We start from the raw sequence: 20,324 nt of genomic DNA, 5'->3' as shown, positions 1-20,324 counted from the left end.
TGTGTGCCTGGAAGAGGAAAATAGTGGCGCAGTCTGCAGTGTGGATATGGACAATACATTCACTTTTTCTGCACAATTCAATTCAATTTTATTTATATAGCGCCAAATCACAACACAAGTCGCCTCAAGGCGCTTCATAGATACAGAGAAAAACCCAACAATCACATGACCCCCTATGAGCAGCACTTTGGTGACAGTGGGAAGGAAAAACTCCCTTTTGAGATTGATTGGTAATTTATTTCAACATGTGAACAATATACAAGTACATTTAGAAAAGAAATAAGAGAGAAAAAAAATACTATACAAATTACATACAAAAAAACATTCTGATTAATTTACATGTTGAAAGGGAGTGGGAAGAAGTATACACTTATTTAATCCCACCCCTTTGCCATAAATTATCAGTGAATATTTAGTCAGCTTCCTTACTGATATAATTTGTAATAAAAATAGGAAGACAGGAAGAAACCTCCGGCAGAACCAGGCTCAGGGAGGGGCGGGGCCATCTGCTGTGATTGGTTGGGGTGAGAGAAGGAAGACAGGATAAAGACATGCTGTGGAAGAGAGACAGAGGTTAATAACAGATATGATTCAATGCAGAGAGGTCTGTTAACACATAGTGAGTGAGAAAGGTGACTGGAAAGGAAAAACTCAATGCATCATGGGAATCCCCAGCAGCCTACATCTATTGCAGCATAACTAAGGGAGGATTCAGGGTCACCTGGTCCAGCCCTAACTATATGCTTTAGCAAAAAGGAAAGTTTGAAGCCTAATCTTGAAAGTAGAGATAGTGTCTGTCTCCTGAATCCAAACTGGAAGCTGGTTCCACAGAAGAGGGGCCTGAAAACTGAAGGCTCTGCCTCCCATTCTACTTTTAAATACTCCAGGGGAGTGCAACAGCGAGGTAATGGATGTTAAGTTATGACCGGACCTGATTATTAAAGCGTTTGCATGTGAGGAGAAGGATTATGAATCCAAATCTGGATTTAACAGGGAGCCAATGCAGAAAAGTCATTATAGGGAAAACGTGGTCTTCTAGTACAAAAACCTCATGTTTGTCTGAATATAGACGCAGAAATCTTCCAGCCAGCTCCTCCCAGGAAACCCAGTTATTGGCCATGAATGGTTAGAACACTTGAATGTGGCTTTCAGTCTCTGAGTGGTCAGTTAGATCAGTTATAATACCGCAGACATGCTGGGCTATTTTCATTATTCCACACTAGTGCACAGGGTGCTGCATTGAGAGTTGTGCGTTATTGCGACAGATTTTTGGGAATGACTGTAAAATTCAGCGTCTTCTGTTCAAGATCCAGCTGGAGAACAATTTTGTAAACGTCATACAGCGTATTGACTTTGAACAGAAAAATAATCCAGATAGTTATTTGATATGTTGTAAAGTAGTGTTATCAGAAACCCACAAAGGACACAAGTTACTCACCAGCTTTGAATGAGCATCATAATTTGGTTTAATTTTGTATTATCAGCGGTTTGTTGAGGGAGGTGTCACAGGCGGAAATGACAGATTTAAAGAAAAGAAATCTCATTTCGTCTTTTCTGTCTCCACCAAATACAGAAAATGAAGACAATAAGGAACAAATGGAGGCTGGAGGAAGATAAAGAAACAAAGTGAATTATTAAAACATGGAGTCTGTCAGCGAGCCTGTGAAGAATTCAAGAGGAACATTTGGTTTTCTGAACATTTCAAAGGAAAGTAGCAGGAGACTTTATCACTGTTTGGAGCAGAGAGACCCTGAGAGGGAGAGAGTGGTGGAGCGATTGATTATTAGCATTTCTGTCGAAAGAAAAGGTTTATCAGAGTCCGATGAGGCAAGTTTATCAATGCCTTAAATTCACAAAATCTGAGTTATGTGTTTTAGAAGAAGGGAAACGATGACTGTTGGTTTTATCGGATTTTCCAAATGAAAATGAACACAAAAGGTTGAAAGGCAGGAGACGGGGAGAGCGAGAGATCCGAGGGTAGATTAGTCCAACATACGTTTTACACATTGTGTACATGAAGGACAAAGATGTGTCATTCCACCGCGAATCAAAGAAAATGTTCTGATGGACCATTTCCAATTTGCATAAAAATTTAATGTTCCAAAGTTTGGTTTGGGTTGGTTTTTTTAGCCAAAACAATTTTTGATGTATTCAACTCAAGTCTTAGGTTCTGATCCAGTTTTATGGCAAGAAAGGCTGCAGTCTCTGTGAGCGAGCTTGACTTGAAGCCGCCGGCGGGTGGACGACCAGGTGAGCTGCAGGATACAGAAGAAAAATAGTCCGAGAACGTTGATTCTGTTCATCACTGGGAGAATACAGCCTACAATAAATAACACAGTTAAAGTTAGTGTCACAGGCAGGTTTTATACATCGGGGAAACCAATCAACCTCTGGCGAAGCGGATGACACAACACGGAAGAGCCACTTCATGAGGCCAGGACTCTGCAGTCTATTCACACCTACAGGCCAGTGGACACTCTTTCAATGATGAGGATGTAACATCCTGGACAGGGAGGAACGCTGGTTTGAGGGCGGAGTCAAGGAGGCCATTTACGTGAAAAGGGAAAGACCATCTCTGAATGGAGGAGGGGCCTAAGGGTTCATCTGTCAGTGACGTTTTTCCCACTGAAAACGCTACGTCCACATGAACAGAATCACAGGCACATAGTGAGGGCCTTATAACATGAGTGCAAAAATGTTACATATGTGCACTACAAATCCAACAAAACCCGCTGTAATCTTTATTATATAAACATTAGCTGCTTCTGTAAGCTAGCTTTCACTGGATCAGCCCATAACAAGCAGGTTTGGCACATGGTGGACGGGCTGCTGCGTCATACAGAGCCAAGACTAGAAAAAAGTGCCGCAGCCTGAGCAGTCGTTTCACTGGGATTACTGGAACATACACTGACACCATCGTTTGAAACTGTGGCCATGTTTAATATGAACCTTAGATATTTGATAGATCATTTTAAAAAGGGAGGATTTGGTTGAGGATATGTAAGATTTGTCCCTGTGTGGTTCAAAACTTTAACACAGTCACTGAGTAGCTGAGAGGGCATCTTCAGACAGAGCCATTGATTCATCTTGTTTATAATCTTCTGCGGATTAAAGACCGATGGCCCGGCCCACACTGGGTCCCCGTTCAGGCAGGGAGGTGGGCGAGGCTGACCTCACATACAGGACACACAGTGCTTCTTCTCTGCTTGGGTTCTTTATCTCGAGTGTGAGAACAATAACGGCGGTCTTGCTAAGAACTTTTAAAAGTTACAGCCTGTGGTTTGGTGTTAGCTAGCAAGCTGCACAAACTCATGCATGTTCCTCACAACCCTAGCCACACAGTTTCCTGCCCTGTTTGCTTTTTTACGTTAACACAAAACCAGATTTCTGACAGAAATGTGTGTAGATGCATGTTTAATCAGTACAGCTCTATCACACTTCAGCAGGTGTGGTTGAGCCACCAGATGAGCCCTCATTCCAACTGGATCAGTACTTGGAAGAAAGAGACTCCCCATCTGCTGCCTCTGACACTCCCGAACAGCCGGAGGAGCATCCATGTGTCTCGGGGCTCTTATTTCTCAATAAACACCTACTGCAGGTTTCCTCTGAAGCTCCAACCACCCAAATTAGAGTTATTCATTTCAGGAATAAAACAATCTTCCTTCTCAGCCCCAGCTAACGCCTCTTTGCTCTCGACAGCTTCCTCGGGCACTGAAATGGGACCCATGATGAAAGATATGCTGACCCTTCTACACGAGCATCAATCTGCCTTGTTATCTCGACCGCTGTGTGCCTCCTGAAGGAAAAGTAATATCTAACCGCTCGTACTGGAAAAAGCTGCTACTAAAGCACTTTTCTGTTCATCTGCCTCAACACTCATATCCCCAGTACTGACTTCTGGGTCCCTATTTCCCCCCAATTTTCCAAAAATACTCATCTGCAGGGAACTCATTTGAACAACTTTGCAGAAAAGAGCAAAGAAGAAACAGAATCTGTCACCAAGTTTAAAGAGAAGAACTACGTACTTGGACCACTTTCCTACACTTTTCCCCAATCAAATCAGTAATACATCAAGTTTTTGCATCAAAGGAAAAGAATCTAGTTCTAATCCAGTACAGCCTCGGGTTTATAAGGTTATTTCTCTCTGATGCCCTTTGGGATTCCTTACAATGATGCATCCTTTAAAACTATCTCCTGTATAAATTCTGAAATTATGGTCAACAAAGGCGCCCCACTCTGATGGTACTGATTCTACAGGGTCGGGTCCCCAGTGCTCTTGTTTGACTGCTCAACTACTTTTAGCAGTAATTAAGGCAAAAGATTAAAATACAACCATGGGGGTATTAGTATTTTTTCAGCGAATCCACTAAATAAAATGGTAACTACATCCTCCCTCCCAAATCCAACAGCTAAGGCAGGGGTGGAGAACCCCAGGCCTGTGAGGCATTCACACTATTAGGACACATCTGAAACCTGCAGGACACCAGCCCTTGAGGCCTGGAGTTCCCTCACCCCTAATTTAAGGCCTCAGTGTCACAAGCCTAGGTGCTGCTTGGTAACCACTGGTCACTAGGGAATAATGACCTTAACTGGTTGCTACACAGAAACCCTCTTTGACTGGTGTGGTCAATAGCAAACAGTCATCGTCACCTGTGGTTTGTATGGAAGATGTTGACTTGTCTACAAACACTCTCCAACTGCTCGCCAAGAAACTACAATTCAAACAAGAAATGGAGAGCGTTCGCCTTCAATGTAAAACTAACAACTAACAAACTAAAGAAGGACTCATCCAGGCTGGAAAAACTAATCAGGAAGGCTAGCTCTGTGGTCGGCATGAAGCTGGACACTCTGGTGACAGTGGCAGAGAAAAGGACATTAAAGAAACTGCTGGACATTATGAACAATGCTGGCATCCTCTGCACACGGCCATAAACAACCAGAGGAGTCTGTTCAGTGACAGGTTGCTTCTCCCAAAGACAAGAACCAACAGACTTAAAAACTCCTTTGTCCCACACGCCATCAGACTGTTTAACTCCTCTCTGGAGGGGAGAGGGAGGGGAAACAGGAGGACAAAGGAGGGGGGAACAACTAAGCTGTAGTGCCTCTTCACTGTGGAATACTTTTTGTTAATATCTAACGATGCAATAGACTCACAATACTTGAAATGTGCAATTCCCTTGTATTCTTACTCCTATTTATTCTATTTTCCTTTTGTACACTGTATTTATATATGTCTCTGTAGTTACATATGTGTATATATGGTATATTTCTGCTCACATTCTGTAACTTCTGTCGGTGCTGTGCTATTGGAAACCAAATTTCCCAGAGGAAAGTTTTATCTAATCTAATCTAACATGATCCAGAGGACACAGCTTTTACTTTGAAGGTCACACTCTCCATTTCCTGTTTGAGTTGTACTTTTCACAGTTTCACTAACACTTGGTGAGTAGTTTGCAAGTATTTGCAGACAAGACATAAAAGCACAGCAACCTGTCAACAGCCAGTTTAACTCTACTGATACCCAGCAACCAGTGGTTGCCAGGGTCACTGACTGGTCTGTAGGTTTAAGTGGATGCAGTTTTAACAATTATTTTCACAGCAACTGTTTTTGGCTTCTGTAGAAACCCTTTCATTATCCGATTGAGCTCCGTAGAATCTTCTACAAATGTTTCAGAGGAAGCTGATTGATCATTCACCTGCGCTTTTGTGCACATTGATTTATTATCGGGAAAAGAAGCTAACGTGCTGCATGTCTGTACACGCTCTGTAAGGACCTCCCTGAAAATTAAAAACTGTTTGAGAATATATGAATGTTCACTGACTGAAAACTGAATCTGTGGTTACAGCAGTCACATCTGCCATTTACCGATGCGTGCAGTAAGGTCTGTACTGGTACCAGTGCTCCATCACTGCTGAATGCTGACCCACTAAGCCATCTCCCAATCTCCTACAAAACACTGGATCCGTGTTTTCAGATATGTGGGAGTTAAAATTCTCCTCTAATCCAGCTGCTAGCTATTTGGAGTCGAGTACCGGGGTAGATGAATGTTGTGGGTTTGCGGCCCTTCTCTAGAAAGGGGAAACAGGAAACCGGTGTTGAGACTCACTGCTTCTGTTTTTTTTAAATAATCTACTCATCATTGGAAGGAGGATCCATTTTTAATCAGGTCATGTGTGCACTGGGAACCTGTTTCTGTGTGGGTCTCAGAAGGAAAAGCTCACTGTGCAATTAGGAAGCAGCCAGCCTGGTGGAAGCATGGAGGACCTGGAGAGGAGGAACATTCCCAGGAGGAAGGTCTCTCCCCGCTAACGCTGGGCCTTGTGTTAGCGGAGTGTTACAGTGGTTGAAAACTTTTTCTTAACAAGATGCAAGACTGATGATGTCATTCCTCTGAGTGACCCACCTTTTCTCGTCTATAACCAAGCTGATCTGATAACTCCGTGGTGTCCTGGGCTTCCCACTCCCAGCCCACTAATCCACCTGGAAAAGATCAATTCTTGTGTAGCATAACTCCAGTGTGAGAGGAGTGGTTTTCTTCTGGTCACTGTTAGAACTTATTTCCTTCTTATATCAAGGCAGATTTTTGCAGATGGCCTCCTCGCCTCGATCCTGGTTCTGACGGAGGTTTTCCTTCCCACTGTTGACACGTGGAGGGTCAGTTTTCTCTGCATTACTGTAGGGTCTGAACTGATTTGAATATTCAGGCTCTAACAGACAGATCTCTGATGAATAAATACAAGGACAGCAGTGGTCCACACTTATAATGCAAAGAAACAAAGGTCAAAATAAACGGTTCAGCATAATTGATTTCAAACACCTGACGTTGTTGCCGTCTGTAATCTGGTGACATCCAGGTGAGATCGTACTGAACACAGCCTGAAAACTAAAAGACTACCGCTCGAGTTTTATTGTAGTTCAGTGATGAGTCCATGTGTTTCTTTTTATTTCTGCTTCAGACTCTCTGCTGTTCTTCTTCCTCCCACTCCCTCTGCCCGGATCATCTGTTAAATCTTCTCTAGTTCAACAACTTCGTCCTTAAAAACTTTTTGCTTGAACTTTGTGCTGCATACTGTAGACATGGATGTCAAACACACAGTACCAGACCAGCACAGGGCCTCATCTGCCCGCCTGGAAGCTGCCAAAAAACTAAAATTCCAAAGAAGGTGATAAAGTTCGGTTAGTTTTAAATCGTCTTACTGACAAAGATGATAGCCTGCCATACACTAAAGTAAAAGACAAGTCATTATATGATAGAGTTCTTTTGTTTGTTTTTTTATTGACAATATTTCATTAAATAATAAAGCCTCTATTTCTTGCAGCTGGTCCACAGTATTATAAAAAAAATTGAGAGAAGTTGTGTTTTGGGCAACGAGCTGACTGGGATTTTTCTGTAGTTCTACAAATTTCATCCTTAATCTTTTTTTACAGGTTATTAAGCCAGATTAGATCAAATTGGGCTTCATGTGGCCCACAGTGTAAAACAAGTTTGATGTCCTGCTACAGACTGAATATTCAGGACAGTCACATCCACGCTCGCTGCTTTCTGATCTCCACATTTTCAAGATTTGTTGTTTTGGAGAATGCAAAGACAAACACCAGCTGATTAGTGATGAGCAACAGAATTACAAAATGCAAGAATTTCACCGACTGAAACTGAAGCAGACGTCTCAGTCGGTCTCCTCTGCAGAGCCAGCTGTACGTCACCTATTTAAAAGATAAAAGCTGTTTTCTATAGTTGGCTGTAAATATTTATTTCTGCTGTAAAGTTAAATATTTTAACATGTTAACGTTTAACAAGCAATTTTTTTTACTCATTTATAGATTTTATTTTATTGACCTGGTTCTGTTGGATGTTTCTTGAATTTCTTGTTTTGTTTGTTCTTTGCTTTCATTCATTTTGGATTTTTTGGTCCATCAACTCTACTTGTGGCCGACATTATTTTACATCTATACCACTTAAAAAGCCGCAGTAGGTGTTTTGTTCTGGTACAGCAGCAGTTTGAAAAACTGAGTGGACACCAGAATAAACTATAATCACACGGAGAATGAAAACCAGTATAAGCAAAGAAGTTTGGTGTTAGTGGAATAAACTCTTGCAGAAGAGAGAATCACTTCTTCGTGCAAAGGCCACGACGGCTGACGAGAAATTTAGCAGAGATGTTTGACTGCCTGGAACATTCATCAAGCATTGATTCAGTGCTGATGTGTATGGAAGCCCGTTTCCGCCACTAAAAAAAAAAAAAAAGGATCCATAACTCAAAATTTCGAGTTATTTTCTCGAAATTTCGAGTTATTATCTCGAAATTTCGACATATTAACTCAAAATTTTGAGAAAAGCAACTCGAAATTTCGAGTTAGCGCTGCCAATCAGTAATCTACGTGAATGACGTCATTTCCATGTTACCCGGAAGCTGAAGCCCTCAGCTACAAATGCTACAGCTAAGCTACCGGTATTACATCCAGTCGTGAATGCACAGATTGCTGAGTGTTTTCAGCCTGGCTTCACAAATGATGAAATCCCTGTGTTATTAGCTGAATCACATGGTGTTACTATCAGCAAACATACTTTAATTTGTTGGGATCCGTTTTTGAGTGCGCGGTCCTGCGCCATATGCTTCCGGGTAACAAGAAAGCGACCTCATTCACGTATATTTTTGATTGGCAGAGCTAACTCGAAATTTCGAGAAAATAACTCGAAATTTCGAGTTATGGATACTAGCTTTTTTTTTTTTTTTTAGTGGCGGAAACAGGCTTCCATAGATGTGTGACTGAGCCTTTAAAGTGATGGTTAAGGTGGAAGCTCGGTCTTTATTTTCCAGAAAATGGAAGAGTAATAATACTGCTACAAGACAGTTTATTAATATTGTTTATCAACTCAACTCTATTCACTGGTTTATGTCAAGGAGAAAATCGAGTAAAGGTTTCAACAGTCCCTGGGAATGCAAAGTTTAAAGAAAGCAGGATTTTGAACTACATTAAATAAGATTTACAGCACCTGCCAACAACCGGCTGGAAATGCAGACATTCAGACGTTTAAATCTTTGTAGCTGGGATTTAAATCCACAATAACTCCATAGGAAACATCTAAATACTGGGCACGACTGACACTGCGCTGTTATCTAAATTAAATCTGGGCTAGAAGAATAGTTGATAGTAGACGTCTAACAGGAAGTGAGCTTTGGCACGAGGAGGCTCAAGTTCTCCCCTGTTTAAGCTGCAGCTGTGCTGCTGATGCCTCCCAGTTCCACCTTTTAAATGACAGGTAAAGGTGAGAACCACCCCACAGCGAAAACACTGTGGGCACCATCTCTACAGCGTTAACGTGCCCTGACACAGGAAGTAAAGCCTTCCTTTTTGCAACTTCCTAACCTTTGCATCTAAAGTGGGAATCAGTGGAATAATCAGAAAGCTCATTATTCCACAGAGACGGTCACTTCTGATTGAACAACTTCAATCGTGTGTTGGTTTTTCTCCGTCTTAAAAAGGCATCTGACACATTAAACCATGACATGAACTTTCTAAGCTTACTGCAGGATTTTATTAGAAAAAATAAGTTTAAATCGTATCTAATTGGGAAACGTGATGTTGTTCTCCAATAATGAAAAGTAACCTCTGACAGGTGTTCCACAGGGTTCTGTCCTCAGCCCACTTCTGCTTGTTATAAGCAGTTATAAATATAAATGGACTACAGCCACGTCCTGGTGCAGGTTTACAGAGGGGACACCCAGCATTTAGAAAACAGACTTTAAGCAGCTTGGAAAGAAAAGTGACTGGATTTCTTAAAGTTTCTTGAAGTTGATCTTTGCTCAGCGACGGCCTTCTTTTCTTGTATCGTGAGGTTAGATGGAGGAACTTTTGTAGTGGAGAGGGTGGGTGAAACCTTCACCCTGATTCGCTGCTTCGGGTTGTTACTTTATTAATCCTTATGGCGGTTTCCGTGGCTGTGATGTCATCCACTACGGGCAGCTGTTGTGGAGAAATGGCAAAAACTGAGTCGTTTGGCTGGCATCTCCTGTTCAGCTTCAGTGAGAGTCCTGCCTGAAAAGTTCGTCACCCATTTTTCCTGACTGTCCTCGGCTGTGACGTCTTCCTGTTCTTGTTTGTATTGTCTAGACTGGGAAATATAAGTTTGTGTTAGGGAAGTATGGAATTTTTGGAGTTGTCTTACTTTTCCTTAAATGTGAGCTTAGCCTTGTCCACAAACCCAAAAATGTCTTCTAACATAGGAGAGAGTATGGGTTTGAGTTCCTGCAGAATCTGATCTTGTTGTGGAGTGCATCTATAGTGACCCGTCCCATCCTTTCACCTAGAAGTTGGTTTTGTGCTCTCCACAGAAACAACGCCATTCTGTGTCGCCTCACCGTGGATCCAAGGTGCAAACTCTTGGAAATAAGTCTGCTTTGTGTGCATCTTAGGTGGAAACGGAGATGGTTTCTATAATCTGCTAGTTTCCTTGATTCTTGATTTTCATACTCCAGTCGAAGGGTGTTCCTCCCTAAGTGCAAGGCACGGTACTCTAAAGAGCCTCGAAAGAAAAGCGACTGGACTTCTTAACGTTTTGTGAAACTTTGCTTTTCTCCGTCCTTAAAACAGGCAAATAAGTTAAAGATTCACGTGTGAGCCACAGCACAAGTTACAGAGTTACAATATCTGATTTATGTTAGTTTCAGGAAGCACACAAAGAAGGTGCCCAGGCTGCAAAAGTACATTTATAAAGATATAAGAGACTCTGTCAGCTCACATTTGTTTTTCCCATTTACATTATGATGCGGTGTCACGGTCACCTGCAGCAGTTAATCCTCCTGTAATGGTTTACAGTCAGGAAACTTTGGATACTGTTGGGTTGCACATTTGCAATTTTATAGCTTTGTTCAATAAAAGGCGGAGCTTCTATTGAAAACTGCACGGCTGCTTAGACCCTGACTGGGTTAAAGGGAACCAGTTTGTGAATCAGTCGTTAATATCTGCTGCCTCCTGTTTTAGGTACTTTATTATGCTGCACGCTCTGGGTGTGTTGTTTGTGTCTACAGTAAAGTTTATCTGATTTTGTGCATGAATGCATTCTGTAAGCAGATTACACAGATTACCAAAAGAGAACTGTTTGTTTTTAATGAGGGAAAGAGATTCAGTTCATCTATTGGTCAATTACAGCTAAAGTTTCATCAGCAGCAGCGAAATTCAGCAGTAACCCCCAAAAAAAGGTTCCTTCTGCTCAACAATTTATCCTAATTTACTACAGACATGAAGCACCTGTCCCACCTGTCCCCAGGTGTTGCTCCTCTGGTGTTTCAGGAAACTGAAATGGAGCCAGTCTGAGTTTAAGAGCGCCGTGACTCTTGAGCCTGGCTCTGGAGATCAGATGCAGGGTTAGTGTTCTCCTCTCATGTCCACACAGGAAGCAGAATTATCAAACTGCAGATCGTGTCCTTGCACCACGTAGTGTATCATCTCCTGTAAATGCGCTCGGTCACTCTGGGTTTGTGTGGAAATGTTCACGGCGGTTGTGAGACTACAGCAGCTCAGCACCTTTAGAAATGCTGATTATTACAGTGTGGAAAACTTTTAGAATTTGACACAAAACTAGAAAAAGGGAAAACAACAAAACAGGATTTAGGCACATAAATAAAATTGAGCTCTGGGCCTAAATCTGCGTGTGCTCGAGTCACCAGTGGAAAGCAGCTTTTGTGTGCAGCAAACAGGAACACCCACCAGAAAGACTCCCGACTGATGAGAAGCTCCTCGCACTGCTCAAACCTGTCCTTTCTCCCTCTGGGTTTCAGAAGTGCGAGGCGGGATGATGTCGGTGGTGATGGTGGGCCAGCTGCCCGCTGCTGGCCTTGTCTCTCAGCATGGTTAGTGCAGTGTTGGAGAAATCCCTCAGGATGTCCACGGTCTCCCGCTGGAGCTGCAGGGACTCCTGCACGAACTCATGCTGGCTCTCCACGAGCAGCTGGACCGATTGAGCCAACGTCTCCAGAGACTGAGACACCGAGGTCAGGAGCATCCTGCTGGCCCGCTGCTGCTGCAGGCTTTGAGACGCCACCTGGGCGACCTGCTCGTGTGCCCTGCGTGAGGACGCTCCAGCTGGGAGAGGGTCCGATAGGCTTGAGCCTGAGGTGGGAGCACTGCGTGGAAAGATGGAGGAGGAGGGAGGAGGCTGGCTTCGAGAAGAAGAGGAAATAGTGGCAGAGGTGACTGTTGAGAACGCGGAGGAAGCTTCAGGTGGTGGAATTGAGGTAGAAGGTCGAGGGTGAGAGGAAGCACCATTGGCTGCAGCAGGTGCAGAGGAAGATGATGGAGGAGGGAATGAAGAGGGAGCAGGGAGGGCGGAGCCAGGTCTGTTGGAGGTGCTGGGGGACCGTGATGGTGGGGGGACAGCAGAGGCTGAAGCAGCTTCTGAATCAGAAGCCAAAGGAAAGCCAGAGGACGTGGAAGCCACTGAGGAGGAGGAAGGTCCGGGTGGAGGTCTGCTGGAGGAGGAGGAGTTCTGGATGGTTTGGCTCTGGCCGTTGCTGCTTCGGGAGTACGTGTAGACGGGCTTCACCCTCATCAGGGCGTTATCGGGCAGAGGATCGAGGGAGGTGGGGGGTGGCCGGACGGAGGAAGGGTAGGAGAACATGGAGTCGTCGTTTTCATCAAAATCCATCATTTGTTCTGTGAAGGACAAACGCCACAGGAGGATCAGTTTATTCTTTAAAGGAGCAGCACTGAAACATGCAGGGTGATGCAAACTCTCATTACTGTCATTGATGCTGTCACCAGATTAAAACGAGGACAGAAGAAACCGCACCGTTGAGATGTTTACATCGTGTTTCTACACGCAGTAAACCATCTTTGTTTCTCCACATTTTACAGGAATTTCTAAGAAACGCACAAATCTAGAAGATGAATGTTCAGGGTTTTCATTTCTTATTCCTCACTTCACTGCCTCCATCAGATTATGGCCGAGGCTCAGGTATGACATTCATGCTTGTGCCAAATGAAAGCAGGAAGTTTACAGGACCTCACAACATTTTCAAACACCCACGTCATGCCTGATTCATATTCATTTAATGCACATTATGTATGATTTTTAACACTTGCAGCCAAACGTTGGACTGCATGGTTTAAAAAATAAGTATCAACAGTGTCCTTACCTCCATCGTCACCCAGGTCAAAGTCAGACGAGGAGTGGAAAGGATCTCCTGCAAAAACATGAGAACGTCATGAAAATGTCCAAGAAGGCCTCAAGAAGGCTTTGACATCTGAACTGGATATAAGAACTTTTTTTTCTCTTCTTAAACAATTGATTTGTACGTCGGTGACGATGGGAGATCAGTCTCACAACCAACCGTTTCATATTTATATTAAATGTAAAACAGGACCCTGAAGCTCCATGGTTTACACCTCAGAGTCTGGTCCAAATAACCCTCGATCGAGCTGCCAGAGCTTTTTCTTTACTCACCGCCAAGTTCTTTTTCAGGTGAGGAGAGAGGTGAAATTTCAAAAGAGGGTCCTCCTGATAAAGTGTGAGTGCCGTCTGTCAGACTGAGGTAGGAGTAGGGGGAACTGCTGGAGGGTAGCCCTTTACTGCACATCTTTGAGAAGTCGTCGTCTTCTCCCAGGTCCAGGTCGCTGTCGCCGTCTGAAAACCAACACATGAAATCTGAGTAAATTCTGATACTCTGACTGGACGGATCCTCATAGATATATCTGATGCCTTTTTTTAAATATCACTGTAACCTCCTCTCTCAGTTTTACACTGACCACGCTAACAATGCAGCACCATCCTGCAAAGTGAAATGCCTTTGAGAGGCAGCGGACAGAGCGCATCTGCTGATTGGCTGCCAGTAATGTGATCAGCTTCCAGCTGCAGCAGCAAAGAATACATCAGACAGATTACTTAGTTCAGGAAGTCAGTTTGTGCATGCAGTGTTTTCCTTAGCCTCTAGGGGCAGTGCTGAGTACAACGCTTCTCTAGACTTTCAGCACTTGACCCAGGAAGTACACAGCCCCCGGCAGGCTGATAAAAACACTTTCTAACCACAGTTTGTGTACACAGCACATTAAATCTGTAATAAAATAAACAACAGAACACACACACTGAAGCCACAGCAATATGAAATATACACCAGTGTCAGTGATGCACGACGCTGTAACTCGAGTCAGTTGTAAAATCAGCTGTACGAATTTAGACCAGTTTTTACAGCCACCTAGCAGGATGCAGAGCATCTCTGCTGCCAGAAGGTGGCGTTAATGCGCCGTGAAGCTGTCGAACAACAGATCACCTCACTAGCAGGTGCTGGGTCACTGACAGCTGAGTGGCACAGTGAGAAAAACCAGGAGAAACCTGTGAAGTCGAAACAAACTTCTGAAAAACAAACAAAAATGAGGTCTGGTTGAAACGCCAACGCGTGCAGTGACATGACGGCAGCTTGGGGTGAGACTAATCTCTGAAGAACATCAGCCTTTTATGAGGTAAAAAGGACTATTACATTAAAGAATTTATAAAGCAGTGAAGTGAAACTAAACTAACACGTGTTTTCATCACGGGCTGGATGGCATCATCTTGTTTCCTTTCCTAAAGGATGGATTTTAGTGCATCCTTTGCGAAAGGAGGCAGCAGTGAAGCGCCTTTCCTTCGGATTTGGAGAGTTGAACAGCTGTAATTGTGGCTGAAACTCTGATACTTCTGGGTCACTTCACTCACTTAGAAACCTTCCCAAGAAAGAAAATGGACAATCTGATTAAACCCTGAGTTGCTCTATGCCTCGCCTCACCTCCTCTAGGACTCATCATCAGTATCTTATGGACCATCCTCTCCACGGGGCCCAGTTTCTTCTTCCTCAGGGTTGTGCCGTTGGGACCCCGCAGCGCTGCAATGCGTCGCTTCCCATCACATTTGAGGTCTGCCCATTTCTTCATGATCTGACGCACCTGAGTGGAAACAAAACCTTTGAGGAGTGCTGAGTGACATATCGCATCCATCACACTGCCTGCAACTGCTGCAAGTTCTTAAACTACTGTCGACAATCCGCCGGTCGTTTATGAAGCACAAACGATAAAAAAAATAAATCTATCGCATCCTGAAGTGAAGACTTTCAGCTTATGTGATTGTTAAGTTTGGTATGAGTATAACTGCAAAGGTTTTATACAGCCTTTGTGTTCAAACAGCAGAGGGCAGCATGGTGTGGCAGGACTGAATGGCCTTATCTATTAATTCGCTCATCTGGGAGAACTGATTCTTTTTACATGACTTTGAATAAATTAATAACGTAATGCAGAAAAACAAAACGTTGAAGGACAGATCAGGGCTTCTCTGAACTGTGCCAACTTCACAAATCATCTTTCGAAGGACTTTCTGGAGCTGAGAATGATGTAAAACAAACCTCTCTGTGATTCTCTCCCAGACCGTTGATCTGATTGGTGATCTCGACCCACGTCTGTTTCTTCGTTTCAGCCGACACACCTTGGTTAAACTTCCCTACAGAGAGAACGAATCAGTCTCAAGTATTAAATCACAGCAGTGCTGTAAAAGGTGACCCACGTGCTCCCTCTGCTGGTAAGGATCTTTAAAAGCACAGTGCACTAAAAACAGAGAGAGGGCAGACTGACCAGTAAAACATCCTGTAACTTCACAATAAAATCAAATGTTATGTTTGACATCTGACTGATTGTATCAGTGGTGTCAGGGGTTCCTGAACTAAACAATATTAAAAAATGTCCCTCTGTGTTTTAACTGCCCAAACGCCGTGATGACAAAAACAAAAGGATGGAGGGATTCTGACTGCAGCCTCTCTGAGCAGGATGACAGAGCAGCATCAGAAGCAGCTCTCCACCTGCTGCCAGTCGGCTGGAGTGCATTTTGCAGCAGAATACAGATCACTGTCACCAAATGCAGCCCAAGGTGGCGAAGCTGGCATCCATCAGCCTATGTGATGAGAGATTTGAGGAGCTCAACACTCGCATGATAAACACGACCAACAGGACGGTCAGTAGGTCGTACCAGAATGGCCTCAACGGCACACGTTTTATTACGAACAGCTCCTCAAAGACTTTCCTCCTAAATAGAAAAGAACTAATCTACTTTTTTATTCCTACTCACTGAGGATGATGTATCTGTTCCTCTTCACCGCCTCCAGCAGCAGCTTGACCTCAGTGAAGGAGAACCTCGTTTTGGCTTTCAATGCTCCTTTTACTCCTCCCACCCTCAGTTCCTCATCGTCCTCACGCCACGTGGCTGACATGGCTCCACCGCTGCCTCGGACGGCCCACTAAAAGAGAGACCGAGTCCAAATTCACCGCCCTCCACGGCTAGCTGATCCTGATCCAGCTGCCAGTCGGGACTAGACACGCCTGGCTGACTGCACAGGACCTGCAGAAAAAACACAAAGGAAAAAACGATGAAGGAAAAGAAATATGGAGGATAAAATGAATTATAAGCAGGCAGAAATAGCATCTCTGCTTCATAAGCATACAAAATATTTCCCTCCGTTTAAAAACTATTCCTTATTATTGCTCTAAATAAGCTCCTTAATAAGCTTTTGTGCAGATCAAAGTTTATCTTTTCATTTTATACAAAATAACTTTAAATTTCAGCATAAACAGATGAGTACATTTTGACTAATGTGAGATTTAATCCATGTAAGATAATAACATCATTGAGTTACACTCAACAGTCTCCTAACCCTCGCTCTTATTCTGAAAATTCAGTCATTGCTAATCAGCTAGTTGTGCTGCTTCCTGTCTCATATTTTCCCATGCTGTGATGCAGGCCTGGGTCGGATGGACTCCATGACTCGATTTGACTGATCAGATTTACACTGCAAACGAGCACCACCTAAATGTGCATGTGGTCATCAAAGTAACGTGGCTGAAAGTCTTGTGATGTCATGTTTATATGACACAAACACAAAAAGAGGATTTCGAGGTGATGCTACACCTGCTGCTCAGTCTCTGGCTTTCTGTCAGACTCGGGGACCAGAGTGTTGGATGTTGTGTGGCTATTTGTGGCCGAGATTCAAAAATAGCAGTTTTGATTTCTTTGAAGGAGACAATCTCATGACTCAGCGAGCAACGCCACAGCCTGGCCAGTCACCAGCATGCAGTCTGTCGACGTCACATTTTTGCAACTAGGGCTGGTTATCGTCAAGGATTTCCATGACCGATTCAATTCTGATTCACAAGGTGCCGATATGATTCAATTTGATTTTGACTCAGACAGTCAGAAATATTATAATTCTGATCATTTATCCGTACATCCATATTTTATATCTATGTATAAAAACAAGGCTGACACTGTGAGACTTCATCAGAGGTGTGAGCAGATGCCTTTGTGTCAAAGTAACTGAGGATAAAACACAAAAACATGAAGCAGATTTTCCTGTCCTGGCTTTTTATAGCAGAAAACCTTAAAATATTCTGCAGTAGAAAAAAAAACTGAAGAAAACCATGAATCAACATCTGAACATGACCTGATGCTGCTGAAGTGAAGCAGAGCAAAGTTACAGAGGTTTGATGAGAGACACAACTGAGGGTTTTGCAATTTGACATCATTTGTAAAAGTTTACATTTCTTTAGGATCGAACACAAACGAGGCTTCTTGTCGGAGGTCACGTGTGGCAGACAGCGCTGTACACAACGGTAGACTGGTGTGTAGTAAGCTAGCGAATAATCCAGAAAACAGATTTTTGATGCTAAACTGGTCTCTGAGTACAGAGAGAGAGAGAGAGAGAGAGAGAGAGAGAGAGAGAGAGAGAGAGAGAGAGAGAGAGAGAGAGAGAGAGAGAGAGCTGTGCAGGAAGTGTAATTTTATCGTGGTGGAAGCAAAACTGCCAAAACAAGAGTGTATCCATGACGATGTTTCTAAACGTGAAGCGGTTTTGATCTTCCTTTGTTGCTGGTTCAGTGAATTGTGCGTGCCGTCGGGTTCACATCTTTATCGGATTACCTGCTTTTTAATCGTTTGCGGTTTTAGCTGTTGGTGGTTGTTGAAATAGTTTCGTTAGCTTTAACCTGAGATTCTGGCATTTCTGGAAAAATACATTTATATTTAAGTCGACTCAGGATTTAATGAATCCATATCGCATTATTCAAACTGAAATCGATTTGAATCGGAAAATCTATTTTTTAAACCCAACCCTACTTGCAACCCCCACTGAACAGGTACTAAAAAAGTAACCAGTACCAGGTACTACTACCTAATGGAAAAACCTAACAACAGAGTTAAGACGAGTAGATACCAGCGGAAAAGAGGCGTAACTACTGTCTTGGATCACGGGAAGTGATAGCAGTCCCATTCCTCCAAGCTTTGTATGTTAATGGCCAGCCAAGTATATCTGCCCACTCAAGTTTATAATAATAATAATAATAATGGAGTGGATTTATATAGCGCTTTTCAAGGCACCCAAAGCGCTTTACAATACCACTATTCATTCACTCTCACATACACACTGGTGGAGGCAGCTACAGTTGTAGCCACAGCTGCCCTGGGGCAGACTGACAGAAGCGAGGCTGCCATATCGCGCCATCGGCTCACTCTAGTGAGCATTTAGAGCACTGGTACACCTAATACGTTCATATTACAAGCTACCAAGCTGTGGAGTGAGTAGTTTCTGTAGGAATCTGAGCAATATTGTTTTTTTCCCCTATTGTGAGCTGTTGTTTCTTCTAAGTCTGTGAAGCCATTAAATTTCTTCAGACAAAAGAAAAAAATCAAAACATTTTTATTCACTGGACCAATTTTCTGGTCCCAGCGGCACTAACTGATCCACTGAAACAAATATATTTGAAGTGATGAATAATGAATTTGGCATTTTCTTTTTACAAGTTGTGAGACAAAACTTTCTTCATACAGTTTCATAAATATTTCATGCATGTTTCAAGTATGTTCCCAATTTTAAAAATGACTGCAGAAGCAGGTAGTCCAGTCATCCACTGGCACTTTTAAATGTACCCGCAGCTCACAATTTAAAGGTTACAAAATTATGTTCTCAAAAATCCTTCTACATACTTTCAAAAAAAAAAAATACAAATTTAGCGACTGCGACGAATTCATATAAAACTGGACTTCACAGATGTTATCACCTGAGCCACAGCTGTGCAGCTGAACCGAACCTACGTCTCCTCCTTTGACACACAAGACTTCTGAGAAATGGATTTTATGTTGTGAAAACTTAATTTTAATTAGCAACACAGACAAAAAGTGCTGCATGCGTAGCAGACTGTGGACTGTTTTCAGGGTGACTGAACCATAAACAGCCAGTGCAGATTTCAGGAAAACCACCTGCAGTGTTGGACAGGGGCCGCTTTCATGGCTGTGGACGAGAACATCTCGTTTTTCCTTCAGCTCGTGTCCCCATACTGCCCCCTCCTGGCTGGACTTTAACATACACGAACACTGATAGATGACTGTTTTCCTGTCTTTCAGAAATTATTCTTTTTCTACTTTCTGAGGAAACCTAAAGACACCCACCCACACGTGTGTGTAGGAAATTCCTCTACATACACATGTATGTGTGTATCCATATATCAAGCAGTTACAAAGTAAGTAACCATGTCAGTGCAGCTTTTATTAGTTACTTTGTTTCTTTTAGTTAATCTGTTGAATTCTGTTTACGTCACGGAGTTCGGACCGGCGCTGATTGGCTGGCTGTAAACATCCACGAGAGCGTACTAATGTTCCAGATCTCATTAAATACCTGATAAACATTGCGTTCTACCAGGCCACGTGACCCACGCGAACCAATCAGCTGCGACCGTGCTGTGTCTTTGTTGAGCTCGTGCCTGATGGTTCACACGGGGAGCTGCCCACCAGACTCCTCCGCGTCTGTTAGCTACGCGGGGCTGAACCGGTGCTGCGTGAAAACGACGAAACGTGCGAATCCTGCGAATTTCCGTAACCACGAGCCGGATTATCGCGAACATTACAAGCGGAGCTGTGCAGTGTCTTTGCGCTCCAACTGTCGGTGTCAGAGCTGGAGGAGACGCCTGCTAGCTCGGCGATACGCTTTTATTTCGCACTGTAGCACGTTCGTACGCTTTGCGCGAAAACGCCGCCCGTGCGGGCTGCTATTGCGGATTCCGCGTGACGTGCAGTGTTTTTTAAAAGGCCGCATATGCTGTAAATAATTACCAGGCAAATGGCGCTGTTCTCCCCTCCTTCCTTCGTGGTTCTCCCGAAAGTTCGGAGTGACGAGAACAAGCGAATTGCGCAGACTCTATTCACGCAGCGCGTGTGGTTTTTTTCCTTCTTCTTCCTCGAACGCGCAACATTTTCAGGCCGCTGCGCGCCCCCATGTGCCGCAGAAGCGTATGCACCAGTCACTCCCATTCCCAACACACC

General features: G+C 43.5%; 1 protein-coding gene across 4 annotated transcripts; it reads right to left on the bottom strand.

The window, feature by feature from the left end:
* Nucleotides 1-215: 215 nt before the first annotated feature.
* Nucleotides 216-20,314, bottom strand: LOC145419240 (uncharacterized). 4 transcript variants are annotated; one of them, XR_013901174.1, is made up of 9 exons: nt 20,115-20,314; nt 16,086-16,355; nt 15,370-15,464; nt 14,761-14,917; nt 13,446-13,625; nt 13,138-13,185; nt 11,711-12,655; nt 1,439-2,320; nt 216-554 (listed from the first exon to the last, which is right to left on the bottom strand). XR_013901174.1 is itself a non-coding variant. In XM_026192724.2 (7 exons), the coding sequence occupies exons 2-7, from the start codon at nt 16,225-16,227 to the stop codon at nt 11,778-11,780; spliced, it is 1,500 nt and encodes a 499-aa protein (XP_026048509.1). In that variant the 5' UTR covers nt 16,228-16,355; nt 20,115-20,314; the 3' UTR covers nt 11,085-11,777. The 4 variants fall into 4 exon arrangements, 2 of the variants coding, with proteins under 2 accessions (XP_026048509.1, XP_080144515.1); XR_013901173.1 differs by having other exon boundaries at nt 216-2,320; XM_026192724.2 differs by lacking the exons at nt 216-554; nt 1,439-2,320 and having other exon boundaries at nt 11,085-12,655.
* Nucleotides 20,315-20,324: the final 10 nt, after the last annotated feature.

This window comes from Astatotilapia calliptera, chromosome 14 (genome assembly GCF_964374335.1).
Source record: "Astatotilapia calliptera chromosome 14, fAstCal68.1, whole genome shotgun sequence".
Classification (NCBI taxonomy): Eukaryota; Metazoa; Chordata; class Actinopteri; order Cichliformes; family Cichlidae; genus Astatotilapia; species Astatotilapia calliptera.
Note: the sequence above shows the minus strand (reverse complement) of the source record. Positions and strands in the feature narration are given on the sequence as shown.

Coding starts and splice junctions, on each gene's coding strand:
- LOC145419240 (XM_026192724.2), bottom strand. CDS start 16,227: ATGTCAGCCACGTGGCGTGAGGACGATGAGGAACTGAGGGTGGGAGGA. Junction 13,186..13,445: donor ACCTGAAAAAGAACTTGGCG/GTGAGTAAAGAA, acceptor ATGTTTTTGCAG/GAGATCCTTTCCACTCCTCG. Junction 12,656..13,137: donor TGACCTGGGTGACGATGGAG/GTAAGGACACTG, acceptor TGTCCTTCACAG/AACAAATGATGGATTTTGAT.